General features: G+C 41.2%; 1 protein-coding gene across 2 annotated transcripts in view; it reads right to left on the reverse strand.

Annotated features, from left to right (window-relative positions):
• The window catches only part of MFSD6 (major facilitator superfamily domain containing 6), a 40,220-nt gene extending 23,097 nt beyond the window's left edge, over positions 1-17,123 (reverse strand). Inside the window, exons 1-2 of one of the 2 annotated variants that reach the window (XM_088135707.1) lie at positions 16,820-17,123; positions 494-2,097 (exon numbers count right to left, since the gene is read on the reverse strand). In XM_088135707.1, coding sequence (XP_087991833.1) covers positions 494-2,040 — 1,547 coding nt within the window. In that variant the 5' untranslated portion in view covers positions 2,041-2,097; positions 16,820-17,123. Of the gene's footprint in view, positions 1-493; positions 2,098-16,579; positions 16,699-16,819 lie in introns of those variants that run through there. The other variant, XM_007425306.4, reaches the window with a different exon arrangement.
• Positions 17,124-23,224: the final 6,101 nt, after the last annotated feature.

Here is a 23,224-nt window from a genome sequence, read left to right on the forward strand (position 1 = left end):
TCCCTGCAATGGTAGATGCTGCACATACTTAAAAACAGTTATATTTTAATTAAAATATAATGGGTAAGAGACTGAATTCTTCCATTAACTTACTAGATAGTATTGGGCAAGATACTTTTTCCGTATCTCACCATCATCTGAGACACAAGGGGGATTAAAGATTTGGAGGATTAAAAATTACAGCTAGAAAATCCATGGAAATTGCTTTGAATGATTAAAAGTGATTTATAAAGGATGACTCTATCGTTTTACCCTTCTCTTCCTGGAATGGCTGATTTTGCAGATCTACGACTTACTATAAGAAATAATTGTTTAGCTTACATGAACAAGACATAGAAATATATACACTTCTTTGTACTGTACTTGTTCAGTGTATGACACTGGGCAGAGTTTTTATATATTGTTACTGTATAAGAATGTGCAAATTGCCTAGAAGGGTTCTCAACACAGTATTGTCTATAGCTGTTCTAGCATTCTTACAGCTTTGGCTTACCTGATGTGACCAATCAGCTCAATCAGCTTGTGACTGAAGAAATATGCCGTCAATTCGGAGACATGACTCAAAACAGAGCATACTCCAAAAAGCGTGGTGGTGCCGTTCAGATCCTCCAGGTGCCAGTAAAGGAAGGTGAACACAAAGCCATATCCAAAACCCATAAACCAAGCCACAAACAGCACCGAGCCATACTGGATACTGCACAGCAGCTTAATCAAGTCCCAAAAATTAAAGGACTGGGACTGGCTTGTGTCACTGTGTGTGTCATGGGAGGAATCTGTGGAGGAATTTCTGTCCACGTGGGAGTCCTCTGCCTCAGTGCTTTGGTTTTCCTCTTGCTTGTAGTGGTTGTACCGAAATCTGAATTGGGTGGCCACAATCAAAGAGAGTGTCATCAAGACCCCAAAGACTATGAAAACAATCCTGTAGTTCTTGTACTCTGGAGCCTTACAGCCTTGGCCTTCAACAAGCACATCAATATGGGTAGAGTCAATGCCAATACCCACTGATAGCATGGCCAGTCCCCAGCCCAGAGATCCCCACATTCGCTGTAGCCCATAACGGTCCCGGTGTTTGCCAAGATACTGCAGAGTCACAGTGTCCACTATAGTGACTGAGGAGGCACTGAAAAACTCTCCTACAATCACAACAAGGAGGATGAGCAAGAAGATCGCTTCAACCTCCTGATGATCATAGACAAGAGAAACATGGCCAGGAAGGGCTGTTTTTGTGGTGACTGCAGGTGATGCTGTTATGTGGGTGGTATTTCCCAACAGACCCGCAGTAACTTTTGGAGTACTGGCAACAGTTGCACCCTCTTCTTCTTTTAAAGAATGCTCCCCATCTCCATTTTGAATAGTTGGAGAAAAGGTAGATTTAGAATTCATGGGCAAAGCTGAGCTCAGAGTTGGCAAGCTGTAGGTCAGCAAATCTCTTTTCCCTCGGCCCTTCGTTAATGTAGTTCCCAGAGTAGGCATGACAGAAGAAATGGAGATATTTTGTGGGGCTGCTGCTGAAAGGTGACTGGCATTGGTAGGAGGAATGGGGACAGGGTTCTTTAGCATACACCTTAAGGTTGCTGGTTTAACAAACCCAATTCCTAAGTTAAACAGCACCCAGCATAATAGGGAGAAGAGAAGAACAACCTTCCCCTTTTTAAAGCGATCTGCTACCACTCCCCAAAACGGAGCGCTGCAAAATTCAATGAAGTATCTAATCCCTACCAGGAGTCCACTCTGGCTGGGAGTCATGCCTAGCTGTTTGTAGTATACGGGAAGCAATGGGTACAGGGAACCATAAGCAGCATAAAAGAAAAAATAAAAGACTTTTGAGATCAAGAGATCATTATTCACTTTCACGCAGTGTCTTTCAAGCCAATCAAGCTCTTCGTCTGGAATAGTAGTGGTCTCAGTTGAAGGGGTATCACTTTGGGTTTGGAGATCTTGCTCCTTGGGAATCCCACTGAAAGGATCAGCAAGCACATATTTTCTCTTCTGCTCTTCTTCGTCATCAGTTAAGATGGCTACTTTATCATTGGCTGCCATGATTTCACTCTAAGCATGAGATATGCATATGATTCTCCAGATTTCAGTTCAAGGAGCCTGCAGATACACAAAAACAGCAGTTATACTAGGACAGTACTTAAATATTCAGGGGGGAGAATGCTGTCATTTCAAAGAATAAACTATTTCATTTATTGCTATGGCCTACATACATAAGATCTGAACTAATCTGAGATCAGTATCACTCCTAGGTCCCCATGATGTTATGTGGCATCTGGAAGTCTTCTTGGCTGAGCCAGCTCAGCTGACTTCCATCTTAGCTAATCCTCCAGAGGAAATACTGTGAAGATATTAATGTAGTTTCCTTCAGAAATGTGGGGTAAGTAGTGTCAGATCAGTAGGAATTCCCTCCTTGCCCCACCTCCTGGGATTTCTCTTGTCTAGTCTCCTTGAGTCCAGCTGCTGGGTGCCTTGCTATCCTTCCCCCTTTCTGTTGGGTATTTTTTTTTCCACTTCCACATACAGTGGCTGGCTTACAGAAGCAAAAGCACTGGCTGAAGCATCACTTTTTGCATTCCCCATTGGCCAGCTGAAAGGGGCACTAGTCTACACATAGGCAGCAGTGGTGAGATCTGGGTGGGGTGAGTGCAATTCTGAAATTATGAAAACAGAAAGTATGTGGTAGTTGCAGAGATAAGCACAGAACATGAATTCATTCACCCAAATGTTTCTTGAAGCAAAATAGTAGCAATAAATAATCAGCATCTTGGAATTAGCTAACATTGTCTGCTAGTAGCAGACCTTTGCAGTATCTAAAAACATACATTCTATTAAAATAGAATTTTAGCTTAGCTTGTCAGGCAATCAGTTCAGTTTTTCTGCTATACTGCTAGTACCTTATTCCTTTGTAATCAAAACAGAAAGAATTACATACTGGCAGAGGTTTAATAGAGCATAGAGGGGGTGGAAATGAGAATGGGAATGACTGCAAAGCAAGTTATTTAAATATGGTCATGAACACCAACAATAAACTGAATCATATCTCAAGTCATGTGCTCCTTTACTAAAAAGTGAAAGGTCAGCCCAATAGCCCAGACCCAGGGAACCTTTCATAAATTGACTCTTATTTAAAAACTTTTGGCCAGTTTATGGATGGATGGTACTTTACACAAAACGAGCATCCCTTTTTTTGGCTCAGCAAAAGGATATATTGCAAAGCAAAAAAAAAAAAAAAAGATAAAAGAATCTATATTATCATAAAACCAGTTCAGGCTATTTGATATTCCAGAAAGAACTGTATGATCCCATACGGCTTAGTGAAAAAGCAAGTTAATTCATATTTTAAAATGATCACAATAAACTATTTCTCAGTGAAACTGTTGTTCTTTTGAAATGTTCCCCTGTTAGTTTGGAATATTATCATTCCTGATGTCAGATTTGCAGTGATGCTGCTGAAGATAATTGCGTACAGACTGGCGAATTCAGCAAATATAAAGTTATTTATAGACTGATATACCCATAACTGAGACTATTTTAGCAGTTCCCATATAACCATTTGGATGGATACAAATAATTATTTCAGCAGTCATTTTACTTTGCAGCTATATAGGAGGATGGAGGACTCTCTTTTTAGTGCTTGGCAGGAGAATACAGTTGAGTTTATCATTCACAATTTAGTGGGAGCTATAAATTATATGATATAGTACATTATGCCATGCTGTGGTGAGTGAGGCATACACAATGTCTTCTTAGATTATACCTGTGTTTTAGGCACTAGAACATCTTCCCCAATCCAGTATGCCCTGGAGTTTATCTTGGACCCCAGCATGCACAACTCTTAGATAATATGGCCGTGTTGAATAGAGAGTTCTGGAGTCCTTTTTAAGTAATTCATAAGACTGCAACTGATCAATCATGTGTTGCTAAAATGTTAGGCCGATGTTTTTAAAGCATTTGCCTTATTCGTACCACAAAAAACATATTCCAATCAGGAACAATTTTAATACTTGTGCCACTTACAAAAGCAAATTAACTATTGCTGTAATTAATTATTTTTAAAATGTTAGGAATATTGCAATAAATATGGATGATCCACTGAACAGCGTTTCTGCTTGTTTTTATCCTGGCATACCAAAGTATAGTTGCAAAAATATTTTTAAGGTATTGCTTCACCCCCCGCCTTTAAAAAAAAACAGAAATAAAGCAAATTATGACTAATATTATTGTTATCCACAAAAGGTTATGTAAAGGTAAATGTGTCCAAAAAACCAGAGCTTATGTTAGCTGCTATCTACACAGCAACTTCCTTGGCTTTTTATACTGACCACAGGAAAACCTAAGTGGTCAGCTAGCTAGTCCACAAAAAATTAATCAAGCGATGGATCAGTAAGACAATAATTTAAGCTAAAAAGTCTATTAGAAAGCTGTATCAACTATTCATTTTTCTTGGGTATGCATTATTCCAGGAAATCAGATTCTTTTTATTTTTCTACATCCATCCCAGCTGTTAATGATAAGAGGCTAGCTTTCTACATATGGTGCAATATAAATGTGTAAAAAGACAGACGCATTTTCAGGCGCTTGTCTACAGAAATAAAGCTGACTCCAATTGATGATAGATGCTGCTCAGATAGTTAAAGAAAATGATACCATTTAGCTGAAAAGCATCTGGTGCTTGAAAAGAGACCTCCAGCTTATACTATGGTGCCATTATGGACTTCAGTGAAAGAACACTTGCTGTTAAACCATGTCAGGAATCATGGAGTGAGCTACAGGTTTGAAATCAACCCAACCACTTAGGTGAAGGAAAGGGAATAAATCTAAGCATGCTGAAAGACATTCACCATTAGAGCTCCCATTAGGGAGAGATGGATTGCATCAGAGGGCCATTTGAATCCCATGAGGAAGTTCGAGTAAGAGTCTCTCCCTTTCCTGGGCTTCTCTTCTGAACAGCTAATTGCATGAAGGCAGGGAGACCAAGGGCAGCCAGGGGCAAATGCTTCTTGTCAGGAGTTCCTACCTCCTGCTGATCCCATGTAGAAACCTCATGCTGTTAAAGTCACATATTCTATTATTTCTCTTTCAAGAACCTAATACATGAGACACAGTTTGCTCAACTAGAAATAATGTGCTTTGCCCCTTTGGTGCCCACTTTTTCTAGTGTTGTCACTGCGTGGAGGTACAGCTCATGATTTCTCCATGGGGAATGAAAAAGAGGAGCCAGGTGGCTGACACAAGCATTCACTTAAAAGGCTTGCTCCCCACAGGATACTCCTTCGCCACTGCGTTTCCCCACAACTACCAGACCCTTTCTATTTCAGTCGCTGGAAAGTTCCCTAAAGGCATCCTTTCCATTTGTCTGCTAAAACCCACTTAATTGGTTGGGAGCTTTAGAACATGCTGGAAGGGATCTTACATAACAGAAGTGGGAAATCAGTATTGAAAGGAAACAAGTGAGAAAAAAGAAATGCTGCAAATATGGAATCCTCTTACATCACCATAACTCTGTCCATGGAGTCAATCTGAAGGAGGCTTTATGATTTCAGGAGTCAACCTGAAGAAGGCTTTATGATTTCTCATTGTACAAATTGTAGGAAGAGAGCTATGTTAGTTTATGGTAGTCAAAATTTTGAAGGGGTCTGGGAGCACTTTTTCAGACCAATACAGTTTTTTAAAAGGCATAAGCTTTCATAAGCTTATGCCTTTTAATAAAGTGTGTTGGTCTGAAAAGGTGCTCTCAGACTCCTTTGGATTTTTATTATTTCTGTAGGTTTCCCAGATTTCTCTACATAATGAAGAAGGATATAACATTTGCCTTTTAGAATCTGTATTTATTTAGCTGCATTAATACAGGCTGCATAAACTTGTCCATGGATTAAAACTGGTTTAGTGCGAGTGCAGGATTCTGCAGAGAGAAGCCAAATAAGTACTAAAACTATTAAAGCAGAGGCTGTCTCAGCTATTCATTGCAGCCAGAGAGATAATTGAAATGTTGACACTTTTAACCAGTCCCTTCAGTTCTATCAGAAGAGATTAGATACTGAACTGTATTTTGTCAAAAAAATAAACCTTTTTGTTTCTCAGTAAAGATTTGGACAGGATGAGTATAAATAACTAGATGTACAGTGAAAAGTTTACAGGACGTCTACAACTGACATGTAATAAAACATTAAGCAGAAAGATTAGAGAAATGAAGGCTCAGGAAAAAAAGTGTAAACTTTTGAGGGAAAATGGAGAAAAATCAACAAGGCAGTTTGTTTGCTCATGAAAAAAAGGAAACCTTATACAGTGGGGATATGTTTAAGAAAAGGCCTGTATTGAATCCCTTTAGTTGAGCACAATCATTCCTTAAAGCTATATATAACGTTTTCTACATAGAGATTCCCATCCTGAGGACAAGATGCATTTCTGCTTCCTAGAGTCGCTACTGTTCTCATGAGAAAAGGAAGAAAGGATTCAGCCCTCTTATTCAGCTCTGCAGAGATTGCTAGAATTGTTCCTGTCCCCCTGACAATCTGATCAGGCCTCAAAGAGGCAACCCCCCCCCCTCAAAATAATGGGTAGCATCCCTTTATTCATTCAGAACAGAAAATGGCTGCCCGGGGATGCTTGTCCCTTCACAAGAGAGGTGCCAGCTAAGGGAGAGTCACCAGCCATAAAACATCCCACTTACCAAAAACCAAACTCTTGTTCCTTGCCATCCTTTTAGCCTGTGCCAAATGTTTTCCAAATGTTCTACTTTTTAAAAAAAATAAAAGAAACAGAAAGAAAAAGAACATTGCCCTTGCTTCACAAAATATCTGGAACTTTTACACTTCTAAGCAAGACAATCAGTGGTGCGTTATACCATAGGCAAATTAGGCATTTGCCTAGGCCCCCACCCACCCAAAATCACATTTTCAGAAAACTGGCTCCAGCATCTCTATCCGGCCACATGGATGCCTCTGGCGGGTGTCTCCGGTTTTCTCGAATCAACAGGGATTCCCAGAAGCAACCTCCGGGACCTCGGGCTAGCACGGCCTCCATGTACGTGTGCCAGCTCTGCCCTCCTATGTTCCACAGTTACTATTTGAATATTTAACGGCCTAATGACCAATAGAAGATTCACCTGCATGCGAGATCGGACCGTACCATTTTGTGTATACAAAAAGGGGAGTCTAAACGCAAAACCATAATGGTGTATGTACATACCAAATATTAAATATCTATGGAGTAAAGTGATAGAATTATATTTCTCCATGATTTATTGTGATTTGGTGTCTTCTGTAATCACGGAAGTACATATTTTTTAAATATAAACAGTATTGTTTGTAAAGATATTAACAATTTATTATTAACAACAAGATGTGTTAATTAACAGGTAGACAATCATTTGTTGTAAATTGTTTAAATATTATTTGTGATACATTATTAGTGGAAATTAATGAACTTTGGGGGCCCTAAATTTTATTTTGCCTAAGGCCCCACGCAGGCAGAACACCACTGAAGACAAAAACAAGCTTGTTTACCAGCATTCCTACTTGTTTCTTAGCTATATGGTTTCTTGTTCGCTCTTGTTCAGAACACTTTTTTTTGGTGAATTTCTCCACCATCACTGACTTCTCAGGCAAAGAAAGTTTCCTTCATCAAGTCTACTGATTTGAACATCTACCAATCCACCCATTTATAATGTAGACCAAAAAAACCAGCTTTAACTACATACTCAGTTACCAAGCAGTTTAGCTACGTTTACAAGTTCAGAAAAAATGGTGGCAAGCACTTTTCCCATAACTACACAGACCATATGACGGCAACATCTGCTAAACTTTCCCCATATGGATGAACTACACAGTCCATGTGGCACCAACGGGTGATTCAGCCCCGTGTGCCTTCTGGAGCTGTTGCCATACTGGAACCCAGGAACTACGCATATAGCACCCCAAAGCCACCCATTTGCAAAGGTCTTGCTGTAAAGCTAGCAGCTCAGGGGAGCTGTTTTCTGGAAGAGGAAACAGTAGCTTTGAAAGGGGATGAATTTCATCCTAAAAGAGCAAAGGGACCAGCACCACTGCTGTGCACAGTGACACTTATTCACCTTAAGAGGCCAAGTGATGTCAAAGAGTGCCTCCAAGGACTTGAGAGGCAATCAGCCTTGTTTACTCCAATGAAAAGCGTTCAAAGAAGCTCACTTGCTCATGTGTACTCAAGACTGGCTGGCTTACTCAACAGAAAGTATTATAATAATTAACTGTACACATTTAAAAGGCTGTCTAGTGATCTAGCCTGGCCTAAATTTAAGGGACAGTATCATTGCAAATAGTCGTTCTTAAAAATCCCAAATATTATTTGAGGGTTGTTCTTTACAGTCACTGGCAGCCTTATTGAATTTAACGAGCTTTCTTTCCAAGTACACGTGTATGTTAGAAATGTACATGTAGTCTTTGCTTTTAACCCCTTAAAAAAATTAAGTTCCAACCTGAGCTGCTTTCTAAATGGTTTACATTATAAAAGCCCTGCTGTCAATCATCTCAGTTTTGCAGGCCCTTCTAACAACATATATCAACCCACATTTTAAGGGCTGTGTGAAAATTTACCTTAACTCTGACTTCTTCAGGCCCCCACTGACTGAAATTAGCAATTTGCCAATCAACTACTGTGACATCCCTGAGGTCCTTCTATTATTATGTCACAGCTCACCAGGTCACCCCATCTGCCTCTGTCAATGGTATAGAGGATTTCAGGGTGGACACTCAAGTTGGTAGCAGGGTTATAAATTGGACCTATGTGTATGCTCGGCAGCCTTCAGTTTGCCTTTAAAATAAATTAGTAATAGAGAGATATCTTGAAACAGAACATGGCAGATCACATTTTAAGGCCCAAAATAGCCACATGAAAAAGGACCTGGATTAAAAAGGAGACGAAAAAATTATTTACTGCAAGCTTTCATCACAGATGAGAAGCACCACTGGATGGGCCTGTCTATACTAGATTTTTCCTCTTGGTTGGTGACATCTGGCTTATTCATACAACCCGCCGCATATTTCACAACCTGTTCTCCTAAGAAATTTTCCTCTGAATATATGATGCTTTAGGGCTGTTTTTGTTGCCATTGGTTGAAGTACACTCAAGGGGTATGGGTGCTTCAGCCTAGAAACGTAACAAGACTGAGTGTTATTTATGCCAGAGAACTGATTTGGAAACATTTTTTTTCTCACCTTCAACTGCAACCAGAAACTGGTGGCTATCCTCTTACTTCTTTTCCTTTGACTATGGTGACAGCCACTTTTTTCCAAAAATAATTTTCAACGTGCACCCACCCAGCTACACAGCTATGAAGGTAAATGTGCACTTTACTTTTTTAAAATGGGCATGGGTGCTCAAAGATAATTCACTGAGCCTTTTGTTTTAAAAGAACCTGAAACAGGCCACCTAACCTATCCTGTCTTCTGAACTCACCACAACAATGTCCTTTCTTAAACCTTATAGTGTTTATTAGGGTCTTAACTTACATATGGTTATACTTAATATATTATTTTCATTTGTCCAAACATGTTATTACTCCTTATTTGCTGCTTTTAATGGGGATCAGTAAGTTTTTAAATGTTATTTTATGTGTTGGCTATTATTGGGGAAGTTGGACAATGGGGGAGGCGAGGTTAACCACTTAAAAATATAGATTTGCAAGCTGGAGTAAAAGATATTTAAATAAAAAACATCAAATATCAACTACTTATATATGAAGATTGCTATGGGAGAGGGTCAGAATAGTAGGGCAAGGAAGGAAACAAGGGGGGAAAGCTATTTAGCCAAAACATAAGGAAATATGGAAATATAAGAAACTGCCTTATACTGTATTGAATCAGACTGTTAATCCATTTATCTCTGTATTTTCTTATACTGACCAAAGGGACTCATCAGATTTTCAGAAAGACATATCTAGAAATAATGGGATCTGGGATCTTCTGCATATATTCTCTTACTGAGATATAACTCCTCCTTAACCATGGGATCCTTACTGGAGGATGAAAGAATGTTTTGATTAGATTTGATAGAAAAAGACAATTATTACCTTTGACAGTATACTACGGGGGGGGGGGAGCCCAATGCAAATCTCAGTAACCAGTGTATTGCTTAAGTATGATGAGCACCTTCATGCACATACATTATGAAGATATACCCTCCATAGAGATTTACAGATTAAGCCCCCACGCATGCTTAGAAAATCTAACACTGTAATCTAGAATTTATTGCCAGATAAATGCAGATAGGTTTACAACCAGAGCTGTTAGACAAGGTCAAATTTCCCAAGACAGGAATTGTTGCACATGTGTGTTCAGAAAAAACGCTGCAACTGTTACCTAATTAACAGTTTTAAACAATTCATCAGTAAGTTTTAAATTTATTAGCCGATTAAACTTGCACAAACTTTAAATAATAATAGTGTATCACATGTATATTTGAAACAATCGCTCTGACTGCAAAGAGGTATGCTTGCCTTGTTTTTAGAGGGGACACGTACATGGTCAAGGAGGCCCATCTTTGAAGAGGCATTCCCTCTGGACTCAGGACACAGAATACTTCTTCCAAAACAGTAACTGTCATTTGAAACTGTATCGTTCTCTATAGGAGGACAGAGCACAAGTGCCAAACTGATATAGATGTGGAGTTGTTGGTGCTGGAGCTTGGTTGTTTGCTTGCAGACATTTCATTATCCAACTAGATGCAAACACACTGATGATGTTACCTAGTTGGGTAATGAAACGTCTGCAAGTAAACGACCAAGCACAGAGAGCACCAAGGACTCCACAGTTCAACCATGAGCTACAGACACTCTTTTAAAACAGGAGTTTCTGTAGACTCCCAATTGGAGTACTTTATCTATTTTCATTTTAAGGAAGCACCCTAAGAAAAATCAAGATAGGAATACCAGCTTCTACATTAGGACATAGCTGGACCTGGTGTTGCCCTTAGCTTGGCTTGATAGTGGATTTGAAATGTGCAAGATTTAGTCCCACTGCAAAGCTCATAAAATGAAGAGATTTAGCATCCTCTTACTTCTAAATAAACAAACCAGAAATAAAAGCCAATTCAAAATACTGAATTGTCTTGTTGATAGACAGGTTGCTTTTAGATCAGTATTTTGATTCCAACTGCAGCCAACATGCCTGGGCAAACTCATAAACATGGGATTAAATTCATAGCTTTTCTTTTGCCCTCTTTGTTACTCAAACCTATAATGGCATTGCTAAATCATCATGTGGCCTGGTTCCTTCTAACAGTGATATGTGGACTCATCTATAATGGCTTTATGTTACACATGAATCAGACCCCTATAGCTTGGCCAATAGATCATGTTTAGAATCCTGGTTTAGCATTATATATGGATCAGACCACTGCAGTTGGTTTAAAAATGGGAATGGATCAGTCTCCTTCTCATAGTTGTACTAGAAAAAGAGAGAGGGAATTATATTATCCCAAAGCTAGTTGCAGTTGTCCCTAGAGTCTAAATTATGGTTTAGCATAGCCTTCTCTGGCACAGCAGCCTTCAGATGCATTAGGCTACAGTTCCCATGATCCCAGGTCACAAAAAGGCAGGCATCAGGAACACTGGAGGGGTAAGGATGAGCACAGCTGACATAATATTATGACAAACTGGGCTGCTGTGCAACCCTGAATTTCAGTATTAAGGAAGGAGGGGGGAAAAACCCTCTGCCATTCATAATAAAGAGTACTGATAAATAGGGCTGTGCATATTTGGGAAATGGGTTGGAAGAAATGCTTGAAATCTCACAACAGCACAGTATTTCTGCTGTTCAGTACAGCAGCCTCTCTCTTCCGGACAGTCTGTCTCTTGGTGAACAGCAGAAAGGTGTGGCACTTGGGTAAAGTCCGAACTGTTTCTTTCAAAGTGCGCCCAGCCCTTTTAACTGTAAGTCACATCCTGGGGCAGATATTATATGCACTACAATGCATATTTCAACTGCCATTTTTGACCAACCATTTCAAATTCTGTGTTTGTTAAATATCCAAAACAGGAATTTTATAAAAAACCTATTGCAAGTTTCTCATTACTGTATTTCCTTTAGAGCAGAAATTGGGCTAATTGCATATATTTGCTCTCAATAGTTTTTAAATATTTGACAGTAAATAAAAGAATGAAACAGACAAGTTAGCCCAACTCTTTCTCAACTTGCTTAATCATAACATTAAAACAATGACCTCATTCACACATTGTGCTAACTCATATATCTTAGCACTATGTATGAATCTACCCAATGGAGCTTAGTGTTCTGTATAAGCCAGACCACTCTAATTCATTCAACAGGCATAGTTAAACAAATCCCAGTTTAATGCAATGGGCAAAGACAACTATTGTTTATTACAGAACAGTCAAGACTTAGACATCCAGTGGGCAGCCTTGGGAGTTCAGAAGCTATCACTCTGATTTGAGATTAATAACATCTTGCATTGTCTCCAGACTCTAACAATCTCTTGTTCATCTGAATGATAGTTTGGGGAACCAAACCACAGTTCTGAAAGCTAGTTTGTTTCAACAGCTACAATTAGGCTGGACCACTGGACTGGCATAATTTAAACTGTGGTTAACATGAAGAAGAAACCAAAGCCCTGATCTTGTATTTGTGTCCATACTAAAGGAAAGAGAAAAAAAGACCATTGTGGGCTGAGAACGATTGCAGCTCTTCTGTGCAAATGATAAAACATGATATAGCATGATGAGTAACTCCCTCTTGCCTGTCAGTAGCTTTGAGCAACAACATATTATTCAACTTGAACTTCTGAATATATTGCTGGGGGGAAACCCCATTATTATTTCTTTTCATCTTTACTGCAGTAAAATCAGGAAGTCAAATGAATGGATTACACTAGAGAGGTTCTTTCTGCACAGTATGTTCACCCATGGTTAACTTAACCATGATTTATTCAATCTAATTTTCCAGACTTGCACAATGAAAAACCAACAATCGATGCTGGGTCTATGCAATACATCAAGGTACACTGTGGTTGGCTAATTTGTGGTTCAGTGTGATAAAAGAACCATTTTGTACTTCTCTACAATCAGGTCCTCTCAACTCTATGGATTAGCTCTGGGAACACCAATAATTACTATGGCTACGGCAATAGCAAATGCTAAAAGAGCACTCAATTCTGTTCAACTAAAGCCATCTCAAGCTAACAGAGCATTTCCATTTCAGTGTGAGCACTCTGGTTATACAGCATCCCTAGCTCCTCTTTTCTGCTTTTTATAAGGTGAATGATGTTTGCCATCCTTTAATGCATGGTGGATACCCACTGCTTGGCTGGAAGCTAAAGGAAATTATATTGGGGCATTAAAACAGTGAATGTTTTTGTTCGATTAGTCTAGAGAGAAGCAGCCTTAAGAAATATAAAGGTGAAGGGCCATAACTCAGTGATAAAGTTCACGCTTTACATACAAAAGATCTGGGGTTCAACCCTCGATATTTCTAGGTACTGCTGGGAAAAGATGCCTGTCCAAAATCCTGGAGACCATAGTTTGGGCATGGTCAATGTTTGCCTCTTCCACCATATTTTAACTCCAGTTCCTATCATTCTAGCCAGCAGAGAAACACAGTGAAAGCTGCAATCCAATCCTCCAATATGCAACAATATTTGAGGTGGCACGTTCCCATCACAGCATGAATAAGGCTGAGATGCTAACACCAAACCATTATTTAGCGGGTGTTTAGCTTTAAAGGCTAATCGTTTCCCTTTGACTGCTTGCTTGCTCCCCACTCCAGCAAGTATCAGCAACATGGGTATCTGCAATAAAAGATACCTGCCTAAAGAAACCAACTCTGTAAGTTTTATTCATTCAGTAAAAATCAAATGCTACCTAGTATTTGGGCAGTTTCATTATCTTCTCAAAATAAATTATTCTAGTCACATTGCAACAAATATTATAATGTTTGAAGCAATTCAGGATCAGCATATTGATCCTTGCCATAGTGCTTTCTAGCCATCCTTAAGTTGGAAGAAAAGTATACAAATATGACATTCACTTTCCTCATTGCAAATTCCTATCCTACCTCTATTTCTTCTATGCCCAGTCATGGCTAATCACCTGACTTCCCTCCAAGGTAATGGGTAATAAAGCTTAACAGATTTACCTCAAAGCTTTCTTTGGATTGTGTTCAGTAAGGGGAAAATAATATTTTAATACTGGATACAACTAAGGCTTGCTTGCACCTGCCTCATATTTAGGCTGGGGCCAAGATGAAGGCAACATCATGGAGACGTGGAAACAGATGTTGGCAAGGCATGATTGTGCAGTGATCAGCGGCAAATGGGGAAAGGCCTTTATGACCTAGAGTCATCCATCCATCCATCATTAGACTGATACAACAGTAATAAAGAGAGCATTCTGATGCCTAAATAATGGTTGTGTGGCACTAGAAGACAGAAGTAAGCTGTCGAGGGATCAACAATGGGACAGCAAATTTCATACCAGTATAGTTTGTCAAGTATAGGTAGAAAGCACTTCAAAACACTAGAGAAGGCTTTTCCTCATAATCAAGTTAAAGGGCTACTCAGGATTCCTTCAGCCACAGAACTATACCAGCATAACATTTGTTCCCCTTGCTCATGATCTCTACCTTGCCATAGCACCATGCTGACAAATAGTGCCGTACCTGTTCACAGCGTACAGAGCACGTTAAGGCCAGGGATGGTGGATTCCCCCAGCTTTGCTTCTCTCCACTCCTATTTGGTGGGTCAGCATCTGCCAGTCACTTTCCTTAATGTGGGGCAGGGCTGGGGAGGGAGGCAAGTTTTGACAGATAGCTAGATTGGCACTGCCAAAACCTGTTCTGGTTTAGTGCAAATATTTTACATGGGAGCATCTAAAGGGTTTGGGAAAGAGATGTAGAGAAAAGGTTTATTGCTACTCTGGAATAGTGCTAATCCCATGTCCGAAAGAAGTGCCTTTAAATGTATTTGCACCAAACCACAGAAGGCTCCCAGAACTGTTTGTGCTAAACCCAAGAAGCAGCCCAAACAGCCAAGATACATGAAGTTGGGGGGTAGGGGAGAGAGAACTGGCTCTTTCTCCCTCACTTTACCATGTAGCCCCACCATCACCACCACTGGGCAGGATCTGTTCAGGCTCTCCGATGTGAGAGCTGCTTCAGAAACCTGAAAGTACAGGGGAGAAGCTGGTTTGAAAAACAAAACAAAAACGAACTGCTGCCCAAAGCAGAATGGATGTTGCCCAATTTGGCTAAAGTGGTCAACAGAATCCGAGCTGATCACTTTAGATCAACTTAGAGATCACCCGGTTGTAACACCAACCAAACAGGATCCAGGGTGTATCAGACTGTGCCTGCAGCAAAACGTTTGTGGTTTACGGTCTGTTTACAGTGGCAAGCATTGAGAGGGGAACTAAACTAAAGACTACTTAAGCTGCTCAGGTACAGAATGGGGATAAGATGAAGGCAATCGGGCAGGGCAGAAAAAAAGAGGCTGCCGGGGTGCGTCTCTGTCCCGCCCATAATCGCTAATGGGGAAATCTGTTCATCTTCCTAACCTCGCGACGATCCCAATCTATCGGTTCCTAATTATGAAGAGCTGAGCCCACTTATTAAAATAAAACCCACGCGTCCTGATTTGAGCCCCGTAACCATCAACCTGCTGAACTTGGCACTGTCTCGCAAAACAAAAGCGGGAGTGCGTATGCCCGGCCGTAAGCTCGTGAACGCCAACCGGCCCCCTTCCCACGTTGAGTAAAGCCGAAGCGTACAGTAAAAAACAACGGCGCCGGCAGCCCCAGCGCCGCGAAAGGATGCGGCGCTTCCTCAGAAGACGCCGAGCCGGCTCGCGATTGGCCGCCGCTCGTTCGGCTTCCAGACCGGCTCGGAGCCCTCGGCTCTGCGACGCTTCCCTTTCCCTGGCCCGGAGGCTCTGCGGAAGTCCCCGCCCGGGCGATGCCGGCTCTTCGGCAAATCGGGAAAAACAAGCGAGAGGCGGACTTCAGCTTCTAGGAGGAGGATCTACGCCGACGCCTAGCCGGTGCTCAATAGTTTCCTGTTTTCCATGATCCATCTAAAGAGCTTTTGGAACGAAGCTTTCGCACCGAAGAAGCGCGAATTGCAAAACGGCAGCGGCGGCGGCAGCATCAATTCAGGGGTCAGGTAGCCTCAGCACAGCGGCAGTACCAATATTCTCACTTCTTGAGAAAAGTACTCCAGGACCATCATCCAATCTTATCTGGAGTCAGTCCCAACTCAAGGGATTTATTTATTTCCAGGTAGACGTGGAAATAAAAGAACGGCAAAGATCATCTTGATTCCCCCCGCCTGCACGAGTCACTCTTGTCCTGCTCACAACCGAAGCCCTTAAAGGCACTTTTAAACCCGTTTCGGCGCGTTCCCGGAGATGCTTGGCAGCCCCTAACCCACGCTCGCGATGCTGACTTCGGATGCGGCGGCGGCGGCGGCGGCGGCCGCTCCCGCCCAGCCGGGTCTCCCTCCCAAGCCCGGGCCGGGACTCCTCTCGGAGTCCGCCGGTCCTCCCTCCGCCCCTCATTCCCAGACCGAGCCCGAGCGACTCTTTCGCTCCCATAGCACACCGGATGTCCACGGCGAACGCTTCGGGTTGCTGACGCCATGGTTCCGACATTCCCACGTATTGCATATTCACAGACCAGGCATCCGTCCCGCCGACCTCGCCGAAGTAAGGCTTCCCCGCCGGCCGGCCACCCACCAACCCCGCCCCGCCCGGAGCCTTTTGTTCTCCGCAAGGCGGGAGGGGCGCGGGCTTTACGCCTCCCTCGCGATCGCTTCCCGGGCTGCGGCTGGGAGAGTCTCACCTCGCTGTCGCGCGGGGCGCTGATGGAGGCCACTTCTCCGAGGCGGCGGGCGCCGCTACTGCAGGTGGCGGCCCTACCGGCCGCGCTCCGAGGGCGGCTTGGCGGCTGCCCAGCTTCGCGCACCATTGCCCGGCCGCTGTCCCGGCGCCGCGTCTCACCGGGCTTTCTGGGCAAGGCCCGCCCGCCTTCTCGGGTTGCAAAGCGGAGGGCGACGCTCAGCCGGCCTCCCGCAGGACTCTCGCTCCGAGGCGCTTCCAAGGAAGGCAGGACCCAGCAGCCGCCAGGTGCAACCAGCAGCCCCGCCTTCCCCGACGCCGCGCCCTCTCTCCGCCCACCCGGTGCGGCTGCTCCTTCTGGTTCCCTTTCTTCCCGCCCGCTCGCCTTGGCTGGAAGTCGTCGTTCTCGGCCGCGCGGAGGTACCCTGCGACTCAAGCCGCAATCGCCTGGCGGCCCAGAGCCTGGTCGCTCGCCGCAAGAACGAAGAGCGCCTGAAAGCGTGGGCAGAGTTCTCATATGCATGTTAGGAGAAGTATTAACAGATCATCACAAGACCACTAAGTACCTCGAAATAATAGGAGATATTAGAGTGGCGCCTTAGAAAACTTTGCAACACGATGAAAGCAACCTAGAAAATTATAAGAAGGTGCCAGCCGAGCTTTTAGGAAAAGGCATAACCAGACTGGAGTAAACCACTCTCCTCATCTCAGTTTGGGTCACCTGCAGAGTCTGATCTGGTTAGAATTCCAGGCTGTCAGGAAAGTCAAAAAGCACCTTGGAAGAAGGCAGTCACTAACCTACTGTCCTCAAGACAGTGGTACTGATGTGTCCAGGTAGTCATCGGGAATTGACCATGCCATTTTTAAAAACCGTTTTCATTGCAACTGAATTCTTTTTAAAGTGTGATGATTAAACTTGGACACAATATTTGTAGTGGATCTCATCAATCCAGAGCAGAGTGGAATTAATGCATTTCATGTCAGTATTAGTATTAAGTTTTGCTACTGTATTATCAAATCCATTAATAGAATGCCCGAATTTGGTACCACTCAGGAAAAAGAGATGATCAATTTCTGCATAGTATGAATCCTCTCTGGTTTTATAAAGGCTCCAAACACTATTTGCAAATAGCCTTTAGAAACACTTGGTCTATGTCACTTACAGCTCTCGGTACCCAATGGACAATTTTGTCTGGATTCTTTTACTTATTTCCCAAGTAGTTCTTCATGATATGCACAACATATTACCATACTTCCCCACAAATATTCTTCACATAAATTTGCAACATCTGACCCATCAGTATTTACAGAACCAAAGCAGTTGGAGTATTAGCAGCTTATTCTTCATTCTTAACTAGAATATAGTTTGGCTTATACATACGATTAAGGGTGAATGATGGAAAACGGGCAAAATGTTCAGGAACAAAGAACATAGTAACAAACATATTTGATTTTAGCAATATAAGCATATCCCATAAGTGAATGTCAACTCTTTAGTTTTGATGGTCAAAATAATTAGGGGATACTTTGGAAAGATCTTGGCAGAATGTTATATCTCTTTTATACAGAACTAATGACCCAATCAACAATAGCTTTGGGTTAGGGATGTAAAAGAAATCTCCACAGATTTCTGCTCCATATGGGAGCAGAGTTTGAGATTTGCCTAAACTCCACAAGAACACGAAAATAATCAACTGGTGTTTGTTTTCCTCCGGTTAATAATCTTCACATGCTTTCACCCATTTATGTGCGAGAGTTGTGTCTCCAAAAAAAAAAAACTTCTCAAAGTTGTCTCTAGGAAGAGGTAATTATTTTTTTTAAAAAGTGTACTGTACCTTGGGAAAATTTAAATGAAATTGCTTGCATGAGAAAAATATATATAACAAGAACAACATCACGAATGGAATTCTTGAGAAATTTACTTAATTGCACAGTAGAGGAAGTTGTACACAAAACTTCCATATGCTAGTAAAAATTACAAACCTAACATGCAGAATTTAAACAAAATAATTTTTTAAAAAAGGAGCGAGGTACTGGCCTTTTAATACAAGCAATAGAATTGACCACACGTGTACTGATCTGCATATCCTCAAGTATTCTATAAGAATTCAAAAACAAATTGAACTGCATCACTCATTGATCACTCAATGAACTTCTAGTTCATTGCCAATTGATATCACTTTATAAGTATTATGCTCCAGATAACAAAATAACACCTAGCCACTCTATGTGATCACTATGGACCTCTGGTCATATCTGCTGAATATGTTCTGCAATGACATCCAATGGCTGAATTACTGGGATGGTTTTTAAAGATCACATTTTTAAAAAAGAAAAAAGGGCAGAACAACTGTAGACTACGCCAGCTGGTTGGTGTGATAACTGGGATGTAAAATATGCTGAGCACAAATCTCAGGTGGTGGAGTTCCTATTTCTGCTGTTCAAGTCATTTCCTATCTTCCAGTGCTGCAATTTGTACTTGGCTAAATGTACTTCTGTCACTAGAATGACTTCTGAAAACAACACAGGAGTAAAGCAAAGCTCAAATACAGGACCCAAAGGAGTTGCTTCAGAAAAAATCAGACTTCCTGTGAGGTATGGCACAGCTTCTCTGAAGTCGCTGAAGGAAACCAGATGGTTTCCAAATTCACATCCAGATTTAGAAGGAAGCAGGTCTCACAGAGAAATCATTCTAAAATTGTTGCTGTCCCCCTGCTCCCACTCCCCAGAAAAGAAAAATGCAAGGTGAAAAGGAAGGAGGAGAGTATAATGTAATTTCGTGACTGAAACCTGTTGTTTCTAATCTGAGACTTCTCCTTTTTACTTCCAGGAGGTGCTTGGTGAAATATAGGAAGAACTTGCCAGTTGGGCAGAAAAAAACATCCATCCTCAAATTATTTTTCAGTCAACATAATTACTTAGGCCCTGCCTCTATATTTCTCAAAAGAGACATCAGCATATATGTAAGGAATAATTAGAAAAGCCTACAGTGTAACTGTCCTTCAGGTCATTTTACTTAAATATGATTGCTTGCACAGGAACTTTGATTCAAGCTTGAATGCAGTCCTTGAAGAGACTGCAGTCTATAGATGCTCCTTCCAGTCCTTGTTTGTTTGATCTGTATCTCTGCACTGACATTAGATTTTAGTATTTTTATTGGGTATGCACTTATATTTAAGGGTAGTATAAGACCTTTCTTCTTCCCCAGGTCTGAAAGGATCATTGACACAATGGTCCTCTCCCATACCAGGAGCTTTGTTACAACAGAAGTGTGGGAAACTTGACCTGTGGCTTCAGTCACTCACTGCAGGACCCCAAATTGGTGATCAAAGCACTGGAGAGGGAAGAACACTGGTGTTGAGAGAGGGAGATAGAGAGAAAAGCACCAATTGGTGGTGGTGGTAGTTGGAGTGGGGGGCAGAGCCGAGCCAAGCCAGCATTATGGAAGATAAACCAAGGCAGAGCACCAAGAGATCTATCTCTGTGATCCTTTGAAAGACATTATGCCCAAGACTCTTGAACTGATAGTAATAATAGGCCTATGTTTGCTTAGCAACGGGATCATAAACTTTGAAAATTACACATTTGCCATAATTTTATATTGTCATATTTCCCAAGGACTCGTGGCAGAACTAATGCGGGAACTAATAACAATAGTGCTATTCATCCCCTATTTCCTAAAGAAGCTATAGCATAATAGCCAATTTCTAAAAACAGTGTGCTTGCAAATTTGTGCAAAGTTACCTGAAGGTAAATTCCATCTGGAGTCACACAATGCTCCAAGAAAGACTTCAATAAGATCAAAATTAAGGCTTCCGTCTTTAAACAACAACCATAATTTCTCCTATGCCTCATGGGCAGAAGATAAGATAGTGACCTCTTTGGATTACTGTAGTCTCCAATAATTCCTTCACCTCTTACATCTCACAGAAACCAACCAATTAAGGCCCTTAAAAACTCTGACACACACACACACAAACCAAAACAGAACTGGTTTCTTAAAGGAAAGGAAGTGGAGTCTAAAGTGGGATTACATCACTCTGTTTTTGTAAAGGTTGATATCTGTTGAGACAGCAGACTTGCTGGGAGCTTGTCAGGGTTCTCATTTCTTTATTTTCTTTTTATGGTGGCTATCAGGATATGAGGCTGCAGGGCTTAATGCTCAGCAGAACAGGATTGTCTGCAAAACACACTTCTATACTGAGGGCCCTTCATTCAACATGCTGTAAGACAACCTGTATTAGAAGTGCAAACTCATTAAGAACTGTTGCCTTCCTAACTACTAGATGAAGACTCCTAAAAAGTATTCAGAAAGTTTTATTATCATTTCATTTGCAAATCAGAGCAAGGGGAATTTACCAATTACCTTTCCATTGTGCTATAATACTATCTCTGTAACTCCAGGGAGAGGGGATTTTCAAGCTGCATTTCAAAATCCACCAACCCATCCTGACAACCAATTTCCCTTCTCCACTACACCACCATTGACTAGCAAGTTTAGTCCTTTTATAAAATGGAAAAATGGTAGCTTGATCAAGGTGGCCATAGAGGAAGGATGATGTAGAAAAATATGATGAGAGTGGAACATCAAGGAAAGGTCTAACTAAGAAGTAGATAGGCTACCTGTTGAAGCTGGAACCAGAAATGTTGGCTTAGCCTTTTCAAAAAATTAAAAGCACATGCTTCCCTTTTAAAAATCAAGTATTGTCTTCTTCTGCAAGCCCAATAAATACATATTTTTACCTTCCTGAAATGATCTGATCCAGGAAATGTATTTTAGGAAAATGTATTATTTCCATAGCTAGTCTTGGTTTATGGGCATGAACAAGCATTTGGAAAAGGATTGTAGGTGGTGTCAAAACATGATTGCTATGGAGCTATGCTCTTTCCCAAAAGGAGAGACTGCTGTAGTAGGTGCAGCAAGTGCTGTCATAGAAGGGCAACCAATAAGGCTGAAGGATAAGTAACTTGCCTAAGAAACTGGCTTGATTTGCAAACCACATCAGGCTAATGTGGTTGGGTGGTATCTGGAATGGTGTGTTGTATAATCTCAGGCAACTAAGTTTTTTCAGAAAACCATGGTGCAACTAATCATGGCTAAGCATGTTGTACAAACTGGGCTCCAGAAAAGAAAGCTAAAGTAGGATCTCAACCCCCAAACACTTTTGGAGTTTAGTTTTCTGCTTCAACAGAATACTAAAAGACCAATTTCATAGAGGACAAATTCTCTTCCACTCTCTTTGGATCAGGTGATTCACTCTTGGTATGTATGACAAATCTCTTCCTCCTCGTAGTCCTAATTTCTGTCTTCTGCCTGCTCTTTTTTAATTCCATCCATGCCCCATTCATTTCATTTTGCCATGGCCTTCTCTCCTCCTTTTGTGCCCACTCACAGCTCCATCTGTTCCATTTTTCACAGTCTTCCTAAGGTATTGTTTCCCCACCCCCACCCCATCTATAATGACTGACCATCAGTAAATACTATATTTCCTCTTTTCACCAGAAAGATTCTCAAGGAGTTGAAGACAAGTGGCTAATGGAGAGATGGTTGCTGAAAGTGGATGGTGGTAGTAGGGGAAAAAGAAAAGTAACTGGTCCATCTCTGGTTGGAGATGAATTTTTGTTTATTTTCAAAACCAAGCTTTCCTGCCTGTCCTATAAAGTAATTTCCATAATAGTATCTGGATCAAAGCATAGTTTGGAAAACTGTACTAAGTTTCTAATTCTTTAAATTCTTCATCTGAAGCTTGATTGGCTCCTTTATATCTCAATGTAGCTCTTTAAACTCAACAAGGTTCCACTGGGATGGAGAGACTAAAGCTGGAGTAACTGTCAGCACTTTCAACGATTAAACCCTCACAATGAAGACATTTTGGAGAAGATTAAGCCTATACTATATCTTGTACTCCTCCTTCAAGGTTTCTCAAATACGGTTAAAAAGCTACAGGTAAAACAGTTTCCATATAGAAGATAAATATCAGTGCAACTTTATGAGAAATTTGTAAACAGTTTCATAGCTCATTAGTAAAATCTGTAAGGGATTTCTTTGCCAATTCTGGAAGCTTAATTATTCTGTGTGAAAGAGATAGCATATGCTTGAGAAGATTTAAAACGTCACATGCACAAAGCCACATAATCCTTTAAAAAACTGGGTAAATCCACTCTGTTAATATTGAAACCCAAAGGCTCAAAATAGATGACACATGACATGTTTCCATAATTAATTAAAGGCTTATTGTTTTCTGGACATTCTGAAGTTCTACTGTTAGAACTATAATAATGACTTATAACTGGTGAGATGGACATTAATAGTAGGACACAGAAGCATTGTATAATTGGTAACCTATTGTTATTCTACACATATGATTATATTCCATGATTTCAGTTTTTGTCTAGTGAATACTGTTTT

Source organism: Python bivittatus, unplaced genomic scaffold, assembly GCF_059951505.1.
Source record: "Python bivittatus isolate LINGU-HERP-01145 unplaced genomic scaffold, Pbiv_v1 ctg000200_np1212, whole genome shotgun sequence".
Taxonomy (NCBI): Eukaryota; Metazoa; Chordata; class Lepidosauria; order Squamata; family Pythonidae; genus Python; species Python bivittatus.